General features: G+C 38.8%; 1 protein-coding gene across 1 annotated transcript; it reads right to left on the bottom strand.

Moving 5' to 3' along the window:
* Positions 1–325: 325 nt before the first annotated feature.
* LOC132721943 (uncharacterized) lies at positions 326–6,575 on the bottom strand (the record flags this gene model as incomplete). The annotated part of the gene is made up of 3 exons (XM_060706331.1): positions 2,251–6,575; positions 1,561–1,804; positions 326–408 (listed from the first exon to the last, which is right to left on the bottom strand). Coding segments are annotated over exons 1-3 (4,652 nt in total), but the record flags the coding sequence as incomplete, so codon positions are not given.
* Between the last annotated feature and the right edge of the window lie 15,838 nt (positions 6,576–22,413).

Raw genomic sequence — 22,413 nt, 5'->3', positions numbered from 1 at the left:
ACTTTATAGTTCCTAGTCTTTAGTTTTCATTTATAGCTATGTGATAAAAAAAAACAAATTGTTCAGTTTTCATAGTTTATCTTTTTTGCATTTGTCTAAATATAACTGCTTTGTCATTGTCCTTAGGAAACATTAAAAAGAATTGAAAGCTAAAATTTAGCCTGGCAATCGATATATCGCTGTATTGCCGATAATTCATTACTTAAGTATCGATGACACCTCTAATACTATAGCTATATGCTTTCTACTGGCCGCCACAATCATAAGTTCATTTAATGAAGTTATTATAAAATACATCATAATCATAAATAAATTCTTAACTCACCAGTTCGTGGAATTGAATGTACCAATAATAGCATTATCTTCTTCAAACACGCATACTGTCAAACTCTCTATCTGCTGTAACTTCTGCAAAATATAATAAACACAATGTGCAAAGTGATAGGAATGAAATGTGAGATTAAGTAAACAGAGAGCTAGATTAACGGATTTTTCTGAAAACAATTCTCAAAGGTTCCAAATCACGAAAACTGATGACATTTCAAATCAGACCACACTCATTACTTAATTAAAAAATCATCTATGACATACACTCTATAAAACACTAATTTAAACCAAATGCAACTCAAAATAATACTGACCAACTATCAATAATCCATATTTCCAATAAATTAAGAACACTTTGAACTTTTTACAAACAAAGCCGCTTAAACATAGACAAAACTAGTGATATTGCGGAAAACCAAGGGAAACAACTCAAACAACAAAAAATATATCAAGACACCTGAATTATCAACACTGTTAGTTTACACATCATGAAATCCAAATAAGACTTCCAAAACTGATTACATTAGGTTTAAATAATATTGGTAAGTTTTCTGTACCTACTTTTAGAAAATGATGAGATCAGCTTTCACATACAAAAATAGCGTCGAAAACTTTGTTTTGGTACGAACTACTTCCTTACTCAAAGTTAACGCGAATGAATACTAATGATATTTTTTACTGATTATATCCTGAAAACATGCAAATAATATACGATAGAAATAACACAATCAAAAATGAACTACTGATAATTCAAAATCTTATCACTTGTGTGTGACAAGAAAATCTGTGTAGAACTACTTTGCGTTGTTAGGAACCCATTCTTATTGTCAGACGTAAGTCTTGGTGGGTCCACTACACAAGGTGACTTTGTCTTAAGAACGTAAGGAACTTGCTTGACGGATGGACTTGTTGCGCTTCTTGACCTGCTGCACCTCTGGACTATCTACGCTTCTTGGACTTGCTGCGCTTCCTGGACTTGCTGCGCTTCTTGAACGTGCTGCGCTTTTAGACTTGCTGCGCTTCCTGGACTTGCTGCGCTTCCAGAACTTGCTGTGCGCTTCTTTGCCTTGCTGCGCTTCCTGGACTTGTTGCGCTTCTTAGACTTGCTGCGCTTCCTGGACTTGCTGCGCTTCCTAGACTTGCTGCGCTTCTTTGCCTTGCTGCGCTTCCTGGACTTGTTGCGCTTCTTAGACTTGCTGCGCTTCCTGGACTTGCTGCGCTTCCTGGACTTGCTTCGCTTCTTAGACTTGCTGCAATTCCTGGACTTGCTTCGCTTCTTAGACTTGCTGCGTTTCCTGGACTTGCTTCGCTTCTTAGACTTGCATCGTTTCCTGGACTTGCTTCGCTTCTTAGACTTGCTGCAATTCCTGGACTTGCTTCGCTTCTTTGACTTGCTGCAATTCCTGGACTTGCTTCGCTTCTTAGACTTGCTGCAATTCCTGGACTTGCTTCACTCTGGAGACTTGCTTCACCCCTTCTGCAGAAGACTCTAAGACAATACTGAAAGGTCCTTATTCGGGAACTAAATTTTGTTTTTTCCCGATCTACTACTAATGAGCATCCCGGTTTCTTTATTTGTCTCACTATATATAGCAACGGCACGAACCTGATAGAAAACAATTGACGTGACGTCACAATATAATCGACGTCGTAGTAAAATTAAACAAAAGTGTGTTTCTTTTGACGCACTAAAATACTTATAACTTGAGTTTAAAAAGACCTATCAACATGAAATAAAGTGCAAATTAAAATTCAGCTAAATATCTAAAAACTGATTTAAAAATGAATTGAATCAGATTCGTGCTGCTGAAACAAACATAAAATAAAACGATAAAATAATAAAAAAAATACAATCTTGACAATAGCCCCTCTTTTCAAGTGAATATATATTCACCTAAAATAAGTCAAGATTAATTCAAGCACTCAGGTTCTTTCGGCAAGGTATCTTGATTGTCTTCATCGGTGATCTGGGTGTCTTGTCGGCTAAGATAATCGGCAAAGAAGTTCTGTGAACCTTTGATAGCCTGAATTCGGAAACGATAATTTTGAAGAAACAAGGCCCATCTCATCAGCCTGCCATTCTCCAGCTTACTTTTCTGAATGTATGATAAGGCACTATGATCGGTTTGTATCACAAACTCTTTCCCATAAAGGTATTTCTGGAATTTCTTTATTCCAAAGATAATAGCAAGGCATTCTCTTTCGGTAACTGTATAGTTTCGTTCGCGCTGTTGCAACTTCTTGCTGGCAAATGCTACGGGAAACAGACCATCATCGTAATGCTGTAGCAGGGCAACTCCTATTCCAACATTAGAGGCATCTGCTTGTATAACGAACTCTCGATTGAAGTCCGGCAGTCTTAAGATCGGAGCCTTTGTCAGTTGTTCTTTCAGGTTTCTAAACGCTTTGTTCTGAGGATCTCCCCAAGTCACATTGTTAGGATGGCCCTTTTTTGTCAGGTCAGTCAGAGGTGAGGCAACTTCTGCGAATGATGGTATGAATTTTCGATAGTACCCTGCCAGACCCAAAAAGGCTCGAACTTGACGCTTTGTCTTTGGAATCTCAGCTTGTCTGATGCGTTCGACTTTATCTTCTTCCATCTGTAAGACTCCGTTCCCGACCATGTGACCAATAAACCCAATGTTCTTGAAACCAACCATGCATTTCGAAGGTCGTATGGTAAGCCCAGCATCTCTGACTATCTGGAAAACATCTTGAATCATTTGCAAGTGGCTCTCCCAAGTTACTGTATGTCCAAGGATATCGTCGACATAACTGTCAGCACCCCTGCAACCATTTAGCAATTTTCTCATCATTCGATTAAACGTTGCTCCTGAGTTGACCATTCCAAATGGCATCTTGCGGAATTGGTAAGTACCCTTGTCGGTTGAAAATGCAGTCAAATGCCGACATTCCTTCCTGATTGGAATCTGCCAATATCCTTTAGCCAGGTCAATTTTTGTAAAGAAGACATCGTCCTTAAGCTTTGCCATGATATCGTCTACGTTTGGCATCGGCTCATTATCGAATTTCGTGATTGCGTTCAGCTTTCTGAAGTCTACACAGAATCTGTTGGTACCATCTTTCTTTCTGACTAACACTATAGGTGAGTTGTACTCTGAAACGGTCGGCTCTATAATCATTGAGTTCAACATTGATTCCACTTCTGTGTCTATGTCTTTTCTTTTGGCATATGGCATGGTATACTGCTTCTGTCTTATAGGCGTGTTCGTCGTTAAGTCGACTGTATGCTCAGTAAGAGTTGTATTTCCTGGCTGATCTGTAAATATATCTTTGTATGCCATTACCAATTTGAGGGCTTGTTGTCTTTGTTCTGGGGATAACTCGTCTGAAACTTTTACATCTTTGAAGTTTTCTTTTCCAGCGATGGCTGCTAGTTCAAGAAGGTCTTCGTCATCAACTGCTCCTATATGGTCATATTTGTCTGATTCGACGATAGCCATACTTACAATGGCATTGTCTGTCCTTTCTTCATACTTTTTTAATAGATTTATATGGTATGTGGCATTCCTGTCACCAATATTAACCTTATAATCGAACTGATTGATCTTCCCAATGACTTCACCTGGGCCTTTCCACTGCAACATCATTTTGTTCTTATTTGTCGGCAAAAGAATCAACACTTTGTCTCCAACGTTAAGGGACCTTTTTCTTGTCTTCTTGTCGTAATGATGCTTGTACGTCGCTTGTGCTTTCCGTAAACTATCGGCTGCAACTTTACATGTCTCTTCTAGTCTGTTTTTCAAATCAAGCACGTATTGGTATGTGTTACGAGTTTCAGGCACTTCTTCTTCTGTCCACATTTCTTTCAGAATCTGCATTGGCCCTCTTACTGTCCTTCCATAAAGTAGTTCGAAAGGAGAAAACCCGGTGCTTGCCTGTGGCACTTCACGGTAAGCAAAAAGGACCGCAGCCAAATATCTGTCCCAATCTTTCGGCTTCTCCTGGCACATCTTCTTCAGCATGTCTTTCAGGACTCCATTCATTCTTTCACAAAGTCCATTACACTTAGGATTGTATGGTGTCGTAAACAGTTGTCTGATGGATATAAGGCGACACACTTTGTTCATCAAGTCTGATGTGAATTGACTACCTCGGTCACTGAGGACCTCGCTTGGGAAACCCACTCTTGAAAACACTTCGAGCATTGCTTCTGCTATTCTGTCTGTGTCGATTCTGGGTAACGCAATAGCTTCAGGGTACCGAGTTGCATAGTCTACTATCGTTAATATGTATCTATTACCACTCTCCGATGCTGGTATTATGGGGCCGATCAAATCCACTGCAACTCTATGAAACGGCTCATCTATTATTGGCGTTTGTCCGAGTGGGACTCTCTTAATTCGTCCTTTTGGTATGGTCCTTTGACAAATATCACAAGAACGGCAAAATCTCGTCACATCACCACAAATTCCAGGCCAATAGAAACTCGACATAACCCTGTCACTTGTCTTTTGTGAAGAAAGATGACCTCCTACGATGGACTCATGTGCCAATTCCATTACCCTCCGTCGGTAGCACGTTGGCACAATGATCTGCTTCACCTCTGGATCGTTGGGTCTGTTGGGTTTCCGAAATATTCGGTACAAGACTCCCCTTTTGACTTCGTATTTGTACTCAGCTCCCCCAGCCAACTTTAATCTCTCTCCAACTGCTGCAAGACTCCAAAGTTTTTTTAGAGTCTTATCTTCTTTTTGTGCACCCTTCAGGTCATCCACGTTCATTTCTTTATCGCAGGAAGGTTCTGGAACTTGTAATGCCCGTCGTGGTCTTTCTGCTTTCTCTATCTGTGATCTGGTCATCACTACTGCTGTAGCATTCTTCTCATTTTTTAGACTGTGCCATTTTGGACATGGTACATTTTTAGCCCTAGGGATATTTCCTATTATCAGGTCACATATCAAAGTCTTCGGCACCATCGCTTCTATCTCTCCCTCGAAGTATGGTGTATCTACATGGATTCTCGCCATAGGTACTACTTTTCCTTCTCCATCAACTGTTATCATTACTACCTGTTTTTCTATGAATTGCGCGGGTTTCACAAATTCTCTCCGCACCACAGCCGACTCACAACCGGTATCTCTAAGTACTTTTACTTCTCGTTCACCAATAAAACCCTTTCTAATGTCCAGGTTTCTTACTTCATCCATCTCCTCTATGGTACACCCACTTGAAAAGAATTGACGGATTTCTCCACATTCTGAGTGGCCGCTTGCCTTTGTTTTCACAGGAACATCTCTTGAATCAACGTGTGTACATGCTGCTGAAATTCTCTTTTCACTTTTTAACGATGGAGTTTCTCGATTAGTCAATATTTTAAATCGACAGTCCCTAGCAAGATGACCAGGTTTCTTACAAACAAAGCAGACTCGTTCTCTTCTCTCAGGGAACCTTTTCCCAATTGGTGATGATATTTTATCCATTCGACGCTCTGCTTCTAACACTTTTTGTCCATTACTTGATGATTGTTTCGTGGAAGCCAATTTACCACCGTGTGCCTCCACATATTGTTCTGTCATTTGGGTTAGATCTGCCATTGTCTTTGGCGCCCTCTCTTTCAAAAACATGGCCAGGTCTGTGGAGCAGCTTTGAATAAACTGTTCTCTTACCATCACCTCGCACAATGATTGATAAGACTGTTCCACCTGTGCCATGTCAGTCCACCTTGAAAAGTATCGCCTTAACCTAGACAGATACTGATGAACAGACTCTCCTGTCTCTGGCTTGCTTGCTCTAAACTTTGCCCTGAATCCTTCTTCAGTAAGCAAGTACCTTTTCAGGACCGCTGTTTTCAGCACGGTGTAATCACACGCTTCTTCAGGGGACATGCTTGTATAAACCTCAAGTCCCCTCCCTGTCAGAAGGGAACTCAGACTCATTGCCCACGTCTCCTCTTCCCATCCTTGGCTTAATGCATACCTCTCAAATCTTTCAATATATGCATCCATATCGTCATGAACTTCGTCAAATCTCGGAAGTTTAGGATGAGTCGTTCTACCAGGCCCTTCCATTGACGGTCTGGTCAATCTTATTCTTTCGCCTTCCAACTCCTTTTCTTTCAACTGCAACTCGTGTTGCATTTCATGTAACCTTCTCTCTTCTTCTCTCCTAAGTTTCCTTTCCTCTCTGTCAATGAACTCTGCTTCCTTCTCTTTAATGAATGTCGCTAGGCTTTCCCCTTTTAAACCTAGTCTCTCTCCCAACCTAATCCATTCGTCATAATTCATGTTGCCTTTTGTTGTTAACCTTTTGTGTAGTAAATCCCGGACGAGCCCACAATTTGTCAGACGTAAGTCTTGGTGGGTCCACTACACAAGGTGACTTTGTCTTAAGAACGTAAGGAACTTGCTTGACGGATGGACTTGTTGCGCTTCTTGACCTGCTGCACCTCTGGACTATCTACGCTTCTTGGACTTGCTGCGCTTCCTGGACTTGCTGCGCTTCTTGAACGTGCTGCGCTTTTAGACTTGCTGCGCTTCCTGGACTTGCTGCGCTTCCTGGACTTGCTGCGCTTCTTTGCCTTGCTGCGCTTCCTGGACTTGTTGCGCTTCTTAGACTTGCTGCGCTTCCTGGACTTGCTGCGCTTCCTAGACTTGCTGCGCTTCTTTGCCTTGCTGCGCTTCCTGGACTTGTTGCGCTTCTTAGACTTGCTGCGCTTCCTGGACTTGCTGCGCTTCCTGGACTTGCTTCGCTTCTTAGACTTGCTGCAATTCCTGGACTTGCTTCGCTTCTTAGACTTGCTGCGTTTCCTGGACTTGCTTCGCTTCTTAGACTTGCATCGTTTCCTGGACTTGCTTCGCTTCTTAGACTTGCTGCAATTCCTGGACTTGCTTCGCTTCTTTGACTTGCTGCAATTCCTGGACTTGCTTCGCTTCTTAGACTTGCTGCAATTCCTGGACTTGCTTCACTCTGGAGACTTGCTTCACCCCTTCTGCAGAAGACTCTAAGACAATACTGAAAGGTCCTTATTCGGGAACTAAATTTTGTTTTTTCCCGATCTACTACTAATGAGCATCCCGGTTTCTTTATTTGTCTCAATATATATAGCAACGGCACGAACCTGATAGAAAACAATTGACGTGACGTCACAATGTAATCGACGTCGCGGTAAAATTAAACAAAAGTGTGTTTCTTTTGACGCACTAAAATACTTATAACTTGAGTTTAAAAAGACCTATCAACATGAAATAAAGTGCAAATTAAAATTCAGCTAAATATCTAAAAACTGATTTAACAATGAATTGAATCAGATTCGTGCTGCTGCAACAAACATAAAATAAAACGACAAAATAATAAAAAAAATACAATCTTGACACTTATATTGTAATCCCGCAAATTGTGATAGAACTGTATTCACTGCTTACGCAGCGAATACAAAAATGGTAATGGTTCAAATTTTGGGGAAAAGGTTTTTGAAATTGTGATTAAGAACACAAAATCACATAAAACTGGAAAACACACGGTAGCATTCTTTTTCTGAAAGGACAATGTTAGTGTGGATATTTATTTTCTTAGATAGATCAATTCGATTCTTTCCTTTAAATAAAGTCTTGATTCATAACTCGCAAAAGAGATCTTAGTGTACTGAAACTGTCATCAACAAAAACAAGCATAAAAGTCTAATTGGCGAATCACATACACATGGACAAGTCAATGCAATTTTATGAAGGAAGTTTAAGTACTTTTCACCAGTGGTGTGAATAGTGCAAAATGTCATTTTATAATGTGATGCCAGTGACTCCATTTTTCAATGAGCATGTGCATCAACCAAAATTTTGTGACTTATTATTACAATATTACATAATTGATCAATAGAAATTTAGCATTAAAACTTAAGTGAGTCATAATAATTAAAATTTGTTGAAAATATGTTTTAACCAACCTGTGAATATGCCTTTGGATAATCTAGGTCTGCAAGGTAAACCAAACCAATCTACACAACTATGGCCCCTATTGAATCGGCTGTCTTTAGAAGAATGTGTGTACCATCACAAACAATAGCCATGTTCACAATACATTCATCTTTCTCAATTGCAACCAACTTTGGTGCCGACTCTGGTGCAGAAGAAAGAAGTCTCACAAGATTCCCATCATCTTCAAGCTGAAACAAATATCGAAAATTTTTATACATCAGTTTTTTTAAAAAAAAACTGTTAGCATGTGTATAAACCTTAGATATCATTCAATGTTAAAAGTATTTTTAGCGTTATCATCAAATTACAACTACCATGGAAATTATTTATTCTTTGTTAGAATAGTTTACCTACATAAATCTGTTTTGAAATATTAAAAACTCGCATTAATTATTTATCAAACAAGTGTGCATGCCAAATATGACATGCTGATAATTATGGAAATAAGATGTTAAGGTATATTCCCTACAAAGTTTTGATGTAAAATATGTACACAGATGTACAGACATGTCAATCACTGAATCACAGATGGTCACATAAATTTAAAGAAGTTTTAGGACATTAAAAGATTTGAATATCTAACACCCTTACCTTAATTATTTGCATCAAAGGCTGATTCTTCTGGCCCTTTCCTTGTCTGTAAGCTGTTTCTGATTCTTAAGCCTTCAGCACTGCCACATTAGAGTCATCCTGAAAGCAAAATTATGAACAGACTAGGCTAACAGAAAGGTGCAAAACTTCAGATGAATAAGCCACGCCCATTTCTAACGGACTTTTTTCAATTGCTTATATTCTCATTTTCATCAGCATGTGAATTCTACAATGTAATCTCATACTCTTATACAAGTCTTGAATCAAAATGCGATATCTATTTATTTATTTATTATTTCAATTTCGATTTCAATTACGAATAAATTAGATAGCGAATAGTTTTAACACCAACTAAATGAAGTGACGTCATAATTTACATTGCAAATGACATCATCAATGTTCACGTCATACTATATCATGTAATCATAACAAACAGGCTAGACGATTTTCTTGTTATCTTTACTCGCCCTTTCTAGCCCTTATCAGCCTCGCCTGATAAAATTAATATCAAAAGACAGTAACATGTTATTCTCTAGATCTATATGTTTTGATTAGATATTCTTGAAATACCAAAGTGGGTGGGGACATCAGTTTTATGGTTAATGAAAATGCTTTTTTGCGCCCGTCTTAAAAAGATCTGCCTTTTCAACCTTTGAATTTGATCTACAAATACATAAGTACATCGTACTAACCTTTTGCTGTTGTTTTTCTATGTTTTCCTTGCTAAATTTACGCACAAATGAAGAAAGATAAAAATTTGCGCCAAAAAATTCGGCTGCAGCAGGAGAAAGGAAGTTAAATTCGTAACACCTCGGATAATATCAGAAGGTGTTCTTGATCGGCACTCATGACATACGCAGAATGTTCGCCCCTGAAACACCGGCGTTTAGGACAGAGACAATTTCGCATTAAATATATTTCTTAACATTCGTATTGTCTTATCCTTACTATTATGTTTCTGTTTACTGTTATGTTTCTGTTTTGTTTGTTATTAATAATCAAAACACGAGATGAGCTAATGACATAAAAGTAAACACAAACGTTTCATGTTTGCACACAGGCATGCCAATATTAACACCAACCGTTTAAACACTGCACATTACTGTTTTAGTTATAAACACCCGCTCCATAAAGAAACGCATGTGTTTTTATACTGCACATGTAACGAGAACACATGCGTTTTGTTAACAAACACCTGTGGAACGCGTCAGGCGTTACCATTTTTTACAGTGTACCAGTGTTAAGACAGACTTGGCTTTTAATTTATATACCTATTTACGACGCGGTCCGTTGATATGAAAAAATCGACCGGATGTTGTATTTCCTAGCGCATGGGCAATCTGTAAAAGTTAAAAGATCATAGCCCTACATAATTATGTAGTAGACTTTAATAGACAACTAGTTAGTTGGCGATAAAAAAGAAAACAAAAATACGAAATAGCTGTTAACAAAAAAGCAAAAGATGTATTTTTAGCTTTGTGGCCAAGATTGCCGTAAAAAGATGTGGAAAAGATGTTTTCTTAAATAATTTCTTTGCCACCACGTCATACCTGAAAACCATCAAGATAATTTTTGTAAAAAAAATGAAAAATATAATTTTTTATTATCAAGAAAATATATTAACTATGTTCTTCTATAAAAAAGTAAAGCGAATATAAAGTATGATATCGCAGTTTACTTTCATTCTAAAAAGAGGAGAGAATCATGCTGATTCGGGTAGTGTGACATAAATGTTATCGTTAAGTCCCAGTGATAATGCATGTCCATGAACTTGTTTTGAGTACATGTATTCAGTTTCCCTAATTCTATCTGTTTGTCGATTTGCCACTGATATTAAACAGTCATATAAATATGTTTAATTATTTTTTCAAGATGTAGGGAAGTTATGAACATGGGTAGCTTTATACAAATATTTATCCAGTTGAAAATAACACTTTTTCAAAATCTAGTTAAATGCATCCCACACTAGTTGTCACTTATTACAATTAATTCTAAACCTTGACTTGTACATGTTAAACCAGGGAAATTCTTATACATGTAGATCTATCTATTATAAATATTAAATCACGTTTACGTACTTACGGCTGAAGTTGTTTATGAAGTTGTTGAGTTCTGATAAAATATTTTATTTCGTTTTTGCCTTTTGCCCTACGCAAAATGCACGTGCGCGAAATGCTACTTCCGATTCTATGGAAATCGTTTTATAAAAAAGGTATATACAGTTGGATCTTAATTCAAGTGATCCGTCCGGTTAGCTCAATAGGTAGAGCGTTGGCCTGAGAGTCGTGCGATCCGGGTTCGATTCCTGGATGGCGCAGGTCACTTTTGTTGAACGGTCATTCACTGTGTACCTCTGCTCTTGCATGAACAGAAGTAATCAGTTTCTTGCAAAATTGAAGGCAATTAGCAATGGTAAATAGCCGTGATCCGAAGTGAAAACTACCACCACCAGCATCTTAATTCACATTCAGTACAAGCGAATGCCCCTAGTACGAATGAAGGCTTGAAAGTTTGCACCAACAACACTTTTTAGAGCTACCTCCTTTTCTTATTGTCTCATGTAGCTTTACAATAAGGTTCTCATTGACCACCGTACAGTGTAATACTTTTGGCCCAAAATCCGGATTTTTGGCTAATGGCATGGAGGTAAATTATCACCTTTTTGTGCTTCAAAATTAAATCTAAGGTTTATACAGAATTTATTTTAGTTCGATTGTGTAGGAAGTTATAAGCTTATAGACACACATTCGAATCCGTACCTGAAACCAACCAGTACTGAGCAATGAGTGTAAAGTTTCTTGCTCAAGAAAACAACGACTGGCCCCTGACGGGATTTGAACCCATGCTGCTAGCGATCATTAGATTACAAGTTGGACGCGTTAACCACTCGGCCGTGACGCTAAAATTAAGTCTTCAAGGGCATGACTGGTGACATTTCCGGGGTCCGTACTCGACAGGGACAGCTGGTTTGTGTGCACTTGCGGGTGGAAGGACCCTCATTAAGCACAGACTACAAACCTGATAATAATTAACACAGTTGACTACATGACTACACACATTTCACGGGATTGTAGAACCTATACTTGGTATTTTTTGATACAGATGTTATTCATGTTGTATGGGGAATCTCTGGGTTTGTTTTCTTTAGTTATAAATTGTGTTTATTTCTCCGCAATTGTCATAATTTAAGTAGTAGGAGGGCGAAAATTCTCCAATTTCACTTCTTCTTGTGAAATTTATAAGTGTTCAGAAGCATTTCATTTATCAGTTTCCAATTTATAAGCATGCGTAGTTCTGTAAGAAAAATCAACTAAACGTCATATTTTGATATTATTATAGACTGTTGATAAAGTTATATAGACGTTAAGTTTAAGTAAATATAAAAGTTCCGTTAAGTGTATAGCTATCCGATCAAGTGGAAAAAATGGTTATGGATATTGCTATGATAGTGACAGTGGAACTAGTGGAAGAAATGGTTATGGATATTGCTATGATAGTGACAGTGGAAGTAGTGGAAGAAATGGTTATGGATATTGCTATGATAGTGACAGTGGAACTAGTGGAAGAAATGGTTATGGATATTGCTATGATAGCGACAGTGGAAGTAGTGGAAGAAATGGCTAAAGATAATGCTATGATAGTGACAGTGGAAGTAGCGGAAGAAATAGCTAAAGATAATGCTATGATAGTGACAGTGGAAGTAGCGGTAGAAATGGCTAAAGATAATGCTATGATAGTGACAGTGGAAGTAGCGCTAGAAATGGCTAAAGATAATGCTATGATAGTGACAGTGGAAGTAGTGGAAGAAATGGCTATGGATGTTGCTATGATAGTGACAGTGGAAGTAGCGGTAGAAATGGCTATGGATAATGCTATGATAGTGACAGTGGAAGTAGCGGAAGAAATGGCTAAAGATAATGCTATGATAGTGACAGTGGAAGTAGCGGTAGAAATGGCTAAAGATAATGCTATGATAGTGACAGTGGAAGTAGCGGAAGAAATGGCTAAAGATAATGCTATGATAGTGACAGTGGAAGTAGTGGAAGAAATGGCTATGAATGTTGCTATGATAGTGACAGTGGAAGTAGTGGAAGAAATGGCTATGGATAATGCTATGATAGTGACAGTGGAAGTAGTGGAAGAAATGGCTATGGATAATGCTATGATAATGACAGTGGAAGTAGTGGACGAAATGGTTATGGATATTGCTATGATAGTGACAGTGGAAGTAGTGGACGAAATGGTTATGGATATTGCTATGATAGTGAAAGTGGAAGTAGTGGAAGAAATGGCTAAAAATAATGCTATGATAGTGACAGTGGAAGAAGTGGAAGAAATGGCTATGGATAATGCTATGATAGTGACAGTTAAAGTAGCGCTAGAAATGGAAATGTTGCTATGATAGTGACAGTGGAAGTAGTGGAAGAAATGGTTATGGATATTGCTATGATAGTGACAGTGGAAGTAGTGGAAGAAATGGCTAAAGATAATGCTATGATAGTGACAGTGGAAGTAGTGGAAGAAATGGCTAAAGATAATGCTATGATAGTGACAGTGGAAGTAGTGGAAGAAATGGATAAAGATAATGCTATGATAGTGACAGTGGAAGGAGCAGAAGAAATGGCTAAAGATAATGTTATGATAGTGACAGTGGAAGTAGTGGAAGAAATGGCTAAAGATAATGCTATGATAGTGACAGTGGAAGTAGTGGAAGAAATGGCTATGAATGTTGCTATGATAGTGACAGTGGAAGTAGTGGAAGAAATGGCTATGGATAATGCTATGATAGTGACAGTGGAAGTAGTGGAAGAAAATGCTAAAGATAATGCTATGACAATGACAGTGGAAGTAGTGGACGAAATGGTTATGGATAGTGCTATGATAGTGACAGTGGAAGTAGTGGAAGAAATGGCTTAAGATAATGCTATGATAGTGACAGTGGAAGTAGTGGAAGAAATGGCTTTGAATGTTGCTATGATAGTGACAGTGGAAGTAGTGGAAGAAATGGCTTTGAATGTTGCTATGATAGTGACAGTGGAAGTAGTGGAAGAAATGGTTATGGATATTGCTATGATAGTGACATTGGAAGTAGTGGAAGAAATGGCTAAAGATAATGCTATGATAGTGACAGTGGAAGTAGTGGAAGAAATGGCTAAAAATAATGCTATGATAGTGACAGTGGAAGTAGTGGAAGAAATGGCATAAGATAATGCTATGATAGTGACAGTGGAAGTAGTGGAAGAAATGGCTAAAGATAATGCTATGATAGTGACAGTGGAAGTAGCAGAAGAAATGGCTAAAGATAATGTTATGATAGTGACAGTGGAAGTAGTGGAAGAAATGGCTAAAGATAATGCTATGATAGTGGAAGTGGAAGTAGCGGTAGAAATGGCTATGGATATTGCTATGATAGTGGCAGTGGAAGTAGCGGTAGAAATGGCTATGGATGTTGCTATGATAGTGACAGTGGAAGTAGCGGTAGAAATGGCTATGGATGTTGCTATGATAGTGACAGTGGAAGTAGCGGTAGAAATGGCTATGGATAATGCTATGATAGTGACAGTGGAAGTAGCGGTAGAAATGGCTATGGATAATGCTATGATAGTGACAGTGGAAGTAGCGGTAGAAATGGCTAAAGATAATGCTATGATAGTGACAGTGGAAGTAGCGCTAGAAATTGCTAAAGATAATGCTATGATAGTGACAGTGGAAGCAGTGGAAGAAATGGCTATGGATGTTGCTATGATAGTGACAGCGGAGTATCGGTAGAAATGGCTATGGATGTTGCTATTAAACTGACAGCGGAGGTAACGGTAGAAATGGCTATAGATGTTGCTATGATAGTGACAGTGGGAGTAGCGCTAGAAATGGCTATGGATAATACTATGATAGTGACAATGGAAGAAACGGTCGAAATGGCTATGGATGTTGTTATGGTAGTGGCAGCGGAAGTAGCGGTAAAAATGGCTATGGATGTTGCTATGATACTAGTAGTGGCAGAAGAAGTAGAGGTAGAAATGGCTATGGAGGTTGCTATGATAGTGACAATGGAAGTATTGGTTAAAATGGCTATGGATGTTGCTATGGTAGTTGCATTGGAAGTAACGGTAAAAGTGGCTTTTGATGTTGCTATCATTGTGACATTAGAAGTAGCGATAGAAATGGCTTTTGATGTTGCTATAATAGTGACAGTTGCGGAAGCGGTAGAGATGGCTATGGACGTTGCTACGAATGTTGTTATGGTATTGAAGAGTGGAAGTTGCGGTAGAGAAAACGATTGATATTGCTATGATATTGAAATGCTATGAAAGTGACAGTGGCAAAAAAGAGGTAGAAATGGCTATGGATATTGCTTTAATAGGGACAGTGGAGGTAGCGGCGGTAATTAATATCGATCTATTGCATTGAAAGTGCATTTAGATGTAGAAGTGGCTATGGATGTTGCTATGGTAGTTGCAGTGGAAGTAGCGCTAGAAATGGCTATGGATGTTGCTATGATAGTGGTAGTGGAAGTAGTGGTAGAAATGACAATGGATGTTGCTATGATAGTTACTTGGAAGTAGCGGTAGAAATGGCTATGGATATTGCTATGGGAGTGACAGTGAAAGCATCAGTAGAAATGGCTATGGAGGTTGTTATGGTAGTTGATGTGGAAATAGTGGTAGAAATGATTATATATGTTGCAATTGAACTTGCAGTTGAAGTACCTGTAGAAAGGTCTTTAGATGTTGCTATGATATTTAAGTAGCGGTAGAAATGGCTATGAATATTGCTATGGTAGCGACAGTGGAAATAAGGGAAGAAATGGCTAATAATATTGCTTTGATAGTGACATTGGAAGTAGCGGTAGAAATGGCTATGAATGTTTCCATGATAGTGGCAGTGGAAGTAGCGTTTGAATTGGCTATGTAGTTTGCTATGGTAGTGGCAAAGAAAGAAGCGGTAGAAATTGGTATGTATGTTGCTATGATAGTGACAGTTTACGTAGAGATTGAAATGGCTATGGATGTTGCTATGGAAGTGGCAGTCGAAAGTAGCGGTAGGTAATGGCTATGTATATTGCTATGATAGTGGCAGTGGAAGTAGCCTAAGAAATGGTTATGGATGTTGCTATGTAAGTGGCAGTGGAAGTAGCGGTATAAATGGCATATGATGTTGTTATGATAGTGACAATGGAAGGCTCGATTGAAATGACTATGGATGTTGCTATGGTAGCGGCAGTAGAAGTAGCGGTAAAATGGCTATGGATATTGTTATGATAGTAGCAGTGGAAGTAGCGGTAGAAATGGATATTGATGTTGCAATGGTAGTGCATATGAAAGTAGCGGTAGAAATGAATATGGATGTTGCTATGATAGTGGCAGAAGAAGTAGCGATTGAAATGGCTATATATGTTGCTATGATAATGACTGAGAGAGTAACGGTAGAAATGGCTATGGGTGTTGCTATAACAGTGACAGTGCAAAAAGCGACAAAAATGGCAATGGATGCTGCTATGGTAGCGGGAGTAGAAGTAGCGGTAGAAATGGCTATGGATGTTGATATGATAATGACAGTGGCAGTAGAGGTTGAAACGGCTATTGATGTTGCTATGGTAGTATCAGCGGGAGAAGCGTAAGAAATGGCTATGGTTAATGCTATCATAGTGACAGTTGAGGTAGCGTTATAAATCTTCGCTATGGAGTTTGCTATAAAAGTGACAATGGAAGTAGCGGTTGAATGGCTATAGATGTTGCTATGGTAGTGGCAGAGGTTAGTAGTGGTTGAAATGACTATGGATGTTGCTATGATAATGGCAGTAAAAGTAGCAGTAGAAATTGCTATGTATGTTACTATGATAATGACAGCTGTAGTAGAGGTTTAAATAGCTATGGATGTTGCTATGGTAATGGCAAAAGAAGTAGCGGTAGGAATGGCTATGTATGTTAATATGATAGTGGCAGTGGAAGTAGCCTTGGAAATGGCTAATGATGATGCTTTGCTACGTACCGACAGTGGAAAAAGCTGTCGAAATGCTAAGAATGTTGCTTTGATAGTGACATTGGAAATAGCGGTAGAAATGGCTATTAATGTTGCTTAGATAGTTACATTGGAAGTAGCGGTAGAAACTACTATGGTTGTACTATGAAAGTGACATTGGAAGCATCGGTAAAATGGCTAAGTATGTTGCTATGATAGTGACAGTGAAAGTATCGTTCGAAATTGCTATGGATGTTTTTATGGTAGTTGATGTGGAAGAAGTGGTAGAAATGATTATATATGTTGCTATAACAGTTGCAGTTGAAGTACCTATACACATATCTATAAATGTTGCTATGATATTGACAGTGAAAGTAGCTGTAGAATGGCTATGGATGTTGCTATGATAGTGACAGTCGGAAGTAGTGGTAGAAATTTTTGATTGGGTATATTTGCTATAATACTAATCAATGAAGTAACCGTACGAATTGTCTAAGATGTTGCTTATGATAGTGAAAGTGAATGTAGCTGTAGAAATGGCTATGGATGTTGCTATGGTACTGGCATTGGAAGAAGTGGTAGAAATGGCTACGGATGTTGCTATGGTACTGGCATTGGAAGAAGTGGTAGAAATGGCTACGGATGTTGCAATGATAGTGACAGTGGAAGTAGGAGTAGAAAAGGCTATCGATATTGCTATGTTAGTGGCAGTGTAAGTAACGTTAGTAATGGGTATGGATTATTCTATGATAGTGACATTGGAAGTAGGGTAGAAATGCTATGGATATTGCTATGGTAGTGACAGTGGATGTAGCGGTAGAAATGGCTATAGATGTTGCTATGTTAGTGGCAGTGTAAGTAGCGGTAGAAGTGGCTATGAATGTTGCTATGATAGTGACCTTGGAAGTAGCGGTAGAAATGCTATGGATATTGCTATGGTAGTGACAGTGGAGGTAGCGGTAGAAATGGCTATGGATGTTGCTATGATAGTGACAGTGGAAGTAGCGGTAGAAATGGCTATGGATGTTGCTATGATAGTGACAGTGGAAGTAGCGGTAGAAATGGCTATGAATGTTGCTTTGGTAGTGGCAGTGGAAGTTGTGGTAGAAATGGTATGGATGTTGCTATGATAATGACTGTTGAAGTAACGGTAGAAATGGCTATGGATGTTGCTTTGATAGTGACTGTGGAAATAGCGGCAGAAATGGCTATGGATGTTGCTATGGTAGCGACAGTGGAAATATGACAATAACAAACAGCTGTTGAAATGGCTATGAATTTTGCTATTGTAGCAACAGTGGAAATAGCTGTAGAAATGGCTAATATTGTTGCTTTGATAGTGACATTGGGAGTAGAAATTACAGTGGCTGTACTATGAAAGTGACATTGGAAGCATCGGTAAAATGGCTATGTATGATGCTGTGATAGTGACAGTGGAAGTATCGATAGAAATGGCTATGGATGTTGCTATAATAGTGACAGTGGCAGTAGAGGTTAAAATGGCTATGGATGTTGCTATGGTAGTGACAGTGGAAGTAGCGTTAGAAATGGCTATGTAGTTTGTTATGGTAGTGGCAAATAAAGAATTGGTAGAAATGGGTATGCATGTTGCTATGATAGTGACAAATTACGTAGAGATTGAAATGGCTATGGATGTTGCTATGGTAGTTGCAGTCGAAATTAGCGGTAGGAATGGCTATGTATGTTGCTATGGTAGTTGCTGTGTAGGTAGCGGCAGAAATGGCTAATGATGATGTTTTGATAGTGGATGTGGAAGAAGCCTAAGAGATGGCTATGGATATTGATATGTAAGTGGTAGTGAAAGTTGCGGTTCAAATGGCATAGGATGTTGCTATGATAGTGGCAGTGGAAGGCGCGATTGAATTGACAATGGATGTTGCTATAGTAGCAGAAGTCGAAGTAGCTTTAGAAATGGCTATGGATATTGCTATGTAAGTGGCAGTGGAAGTGGCCGTAGAAATGAATATGGATGTTTCAATGGTAGTGTCAATGAAAGTAGCGGTAGAAATGGATATTGATGTTGCTATGATAATGGCAGAAGAAGTAACGATTGAAATGGCTATATATATAATGCTATGATAATGACTGAGAGAGTAACGGTAGAAATGGCTATAGGTGTTGCTATGATAGTGACAGTGGAAATAGCGGCAAATATGGCTATGGATGTTGCTATGTTAGCTGGGGTAGAAGTAGCTGTAGAAATGGGTATGCTTGTTGCTATGATAGTGGCAGTGGAAGTAGCGGTAGAAATAGCTATGGATGTTGCTATGATAATTACAGTGGCAGTAGAGGTTGATTCGGCTATTGATGTTGCTATGGTAGTGTCAGTGGCAGAAACGTAAGGAATGGCTATAGTTGATGCTATGTTAGTGACAGTGGATGTAGCGTTATAAATCGCTATAGAGGTTGCTATAAAAGTTGCAAGTGGCAGTGGATGTAGCGGTGGGAATGACTATGTATGTTCCTATGATAGTGGCAGTGGACGTACCGGTAGAAATGAATTTGGATCTTGCTATGATAGTGACAGTGCAAAAAGAGATCAAAATGGCTATGGATGTTGCTATGGTAGTGACAGTGGAAGAAGCGGTAAATATGGCTATGTATGTTGCTATGGTAGTGGCAGTGGAAGAAGCGGTAAAAATGGCTATGGTGTCTCAATGATAGTGGCAGTGGAAGTAGCGGTAGAAATGGCTATGAATCTTGCTATGTAAGTGGCAGTGGAAGTAGCGGTAGAAATTGATATGGATGTTGCTATGATAGTGGAAGTAGCGGTTGAAAGGTTATAGATATTGCTATGGTAGTTGCAGAGGAAGTAGCGTTGAAATGACTATCGATGTTGCTATGATAATGGCAGTGAAAGTAGCAGAAGAAATGGAAAATGATGATGCTTTGATAGTGGCAGTTGATATAGCACTGGGAATGGCTATGTATGTTGCTATGATAATGGCAGATGAAGTACATATAGAAATGGCTAATGATGATGCTTTGATTGTGGCAGTGGAATTAGTGGTAGAAATGGCTTGGATGTTGCTATGATAGTAGCAGAAGAAGTAGCGGTAGGAATGGCTATAGATGTTGCTATGATAGTGGCAGTGGAAGTACGGATAGAAATGGCTAATGATGATGCTTTGATAGTGGCAGTGGATGTAGCACTGGGAATGGCTATGTATGTTACTATGATAATGACAGCTGTAGTAGAGGTTTAATTGGCTATGTATATTGCTATAGTAGAGGCAGTGGAAGTAGCGGTAAATATGGCTATTTATGATGCTATGGTAATGACAATGGAAGAAGTGTTATAAATGGCTGTGGATGTTGCCATGATAGTGGCAGTTTAAGTAGCAGTAGAAATGGCTATGGATGTTGCTATGGTAGTGGCAGGGGAAGTAGCGGTAAATATGGCTTTGTATATCGCTATGGTAGTTGCAATGGTAGGAGCGGTAGAAAGGGCTTTTTATATTATTTGAAATTCGCAGCGGGAGTAGCGGTAGGAATGGCTATGGATGTTGCTATGAGAGTGGCAGTGGAAGTATTGGTAGAAACGGCTATGGATATTGCTATGATAGCGGAAGTGGAAGAAGCGGTAGAAATTTGCTATGGAAGTTTGTATGATAGTGGCAAAAGAAGTAGCGGTAGAAATTGCTTTGGATGTTGTTATGTTATTAACAATGGAAGTAGCGGTTGAAATTGCTATGGATGTTGTTATATCAGTGGCAGCGGATGTAACGGTTGAAATGGCTATGTTGTTTGCTTTGGTAGTGGCAGTGGAAGAAGCGGAGAAGTGGCTTTGGATGTAGCAATGGTATTGGCAGTGGAATTCGCGCTAGAAAAGGCTATGGATGTTGTTATTGTAGTTGATGTGGAAGTAGTGGTAGAAATGATTAAATATGTTGCTATTAAAGTTGCAGTTGAAGTACCTGTAGAAATGTCTATAGATGTTGCTATGATATTGACAGTGAAAGTAGCGGTAGAATGGCTATGGATGTTGCTATGATGTGACAGTATTGCTGTAATATTAACAATATTAACAATGGTAGAGCGGTAGAAATGGCCGTAGATGTTGCTATGATAGTGACAGTGAAAGTATAGGTAGAAATGGCTATGGATGTTGCTATGGTAGTGGCATTTGAAGAAGTGGTAGAAATGGCTACGGATGTTGCCATGATAGTGAAAAGGGAAAAGTATAGTAAAAAAGCTAGGAATTGCTAGTTTTGGCAGTGAAAGAGCGGAAAAAAGGGGGCATGAATTGCTTTTGACAGTGTCAGGGGAAAGAAAAGGAGAAAGGGGCTAGGGATTTATTCTATAAAGGGAAAATTTTGGAAGTAGCGGTAAAAATGCTTGGTTTGTTGTTAGTCAGTAAATGTAGCGGTAGAAAGGGCTATAGTTTTTGCTATTTTTGGGGATGTAAGTGCGGTAAAGTGGCTATAAATAAATATATAGTGACCTTTGAAGTAGGGGAAGAAATTTTTATGGTTTTTGCTAGGTAGTGCAGTGGGGTAGCGGTAGAAATGGCCATGATATTAAATATGAAGTGAAGTTGAAAAGTGCATTTTAATGGCTATGGATGAAACTAGATAGTGGAGTGAATTAGGAGAATTTGGCTATAAATGTTGCTTTGGTATGCAGTGGAATTTGTTGTAAAAATTTCTATGGAAGTTGCTATGAAAATAACTGGGGGAAAACGGTAGAATTTGGCAAAGAAATTTTGTTTTGATAGTGACTGGGGAAAATGGCAAAAAAGGCTATTGATGTTGTTAGGGTAGCAACAGGGGAAAGCTTTTTAAAAATGGCTAAAATTTTGCTTTGAAGTGACTTTGGGAAGTAGCGTAGAAATGGCTAGAATTTTTCCTATAGTGGGTATTATCGGTAAAAATTTAAGGGCTGTTTTTAATAGGACATTGGAAGCATCGGTTAAAGGTTTATGTATGATGGTTGATAGTGACAGTGGAAGAACGATAGAAATGGCTAGGGGATGGCTAAAAATTGAAGTGGCAGTAGAGGTTAAAATGGCTATGATGTTGTTTTGGAATACAGGGGGTTTTGCGTAAAAATGTATGGTTTGTGCTATGAAGGCAGTGGAAAGGCTTGAAAAGGGCTTTAAGTTTTAATGTAGGGGAAAGAAAAGAAGGGGGAAAAATTGTATGAGTTGCTATGAAAGTGCATTTTAGAAAGATTGAAATGGTATGAATGTTGTTTTTGGAAGTGGCGTAAAAATAGAGGTGAAAATGGCTATTTAAATGCTATGATGGCATTTTTAAGAAGCGGAGAAAGGTTTTAATTTTGATTGCTTTGATAGTGGCATTTGAAGAACCCTAAAAAATGGCTATGATGATGCTTGAAAGTGATGAAGGGGGTAGAAATGGTTTGGATTTGCTTAAGCGCGGAAAGGGCCGTTGAAATGCTATGGATGTTGCTATGGTAGGGAGTTTTTTTTCTAATTTGTAGCGGAGGGGAAGAACGGTAAAAAAATTTAGGGAAATTTTGCTGAGTGGCAAAATTTTTTGGGTAAAAATGGTAGGGATGTTGCTTGTTTGGGCAGGAAGTAGCGTTAAAGGGCTATTTGTGTATGTTTGACAAATTG

This window comes from Ruditapes philippinarum, unplaced genomic scaffold, assembly GCF_026571515.1.
Source record: "Ruditapes philippinarum isolate M1 unplaced genomic scaffold, ASM2657151v2 ctg13913_1_1_1_1, whole genome shotgun sequence".
Classification (NCBI taxonomy): Eukaryota; Metazoa; Mollusca; class Bivalvia; order Venerida; family Veneridae; genus Ruditapes; species Ruditapes philippinarum.
Note: the sequence above shows the minus strand (reverse complement) of the source record. Positions and strands in the feature narration are given on the sequence as shown.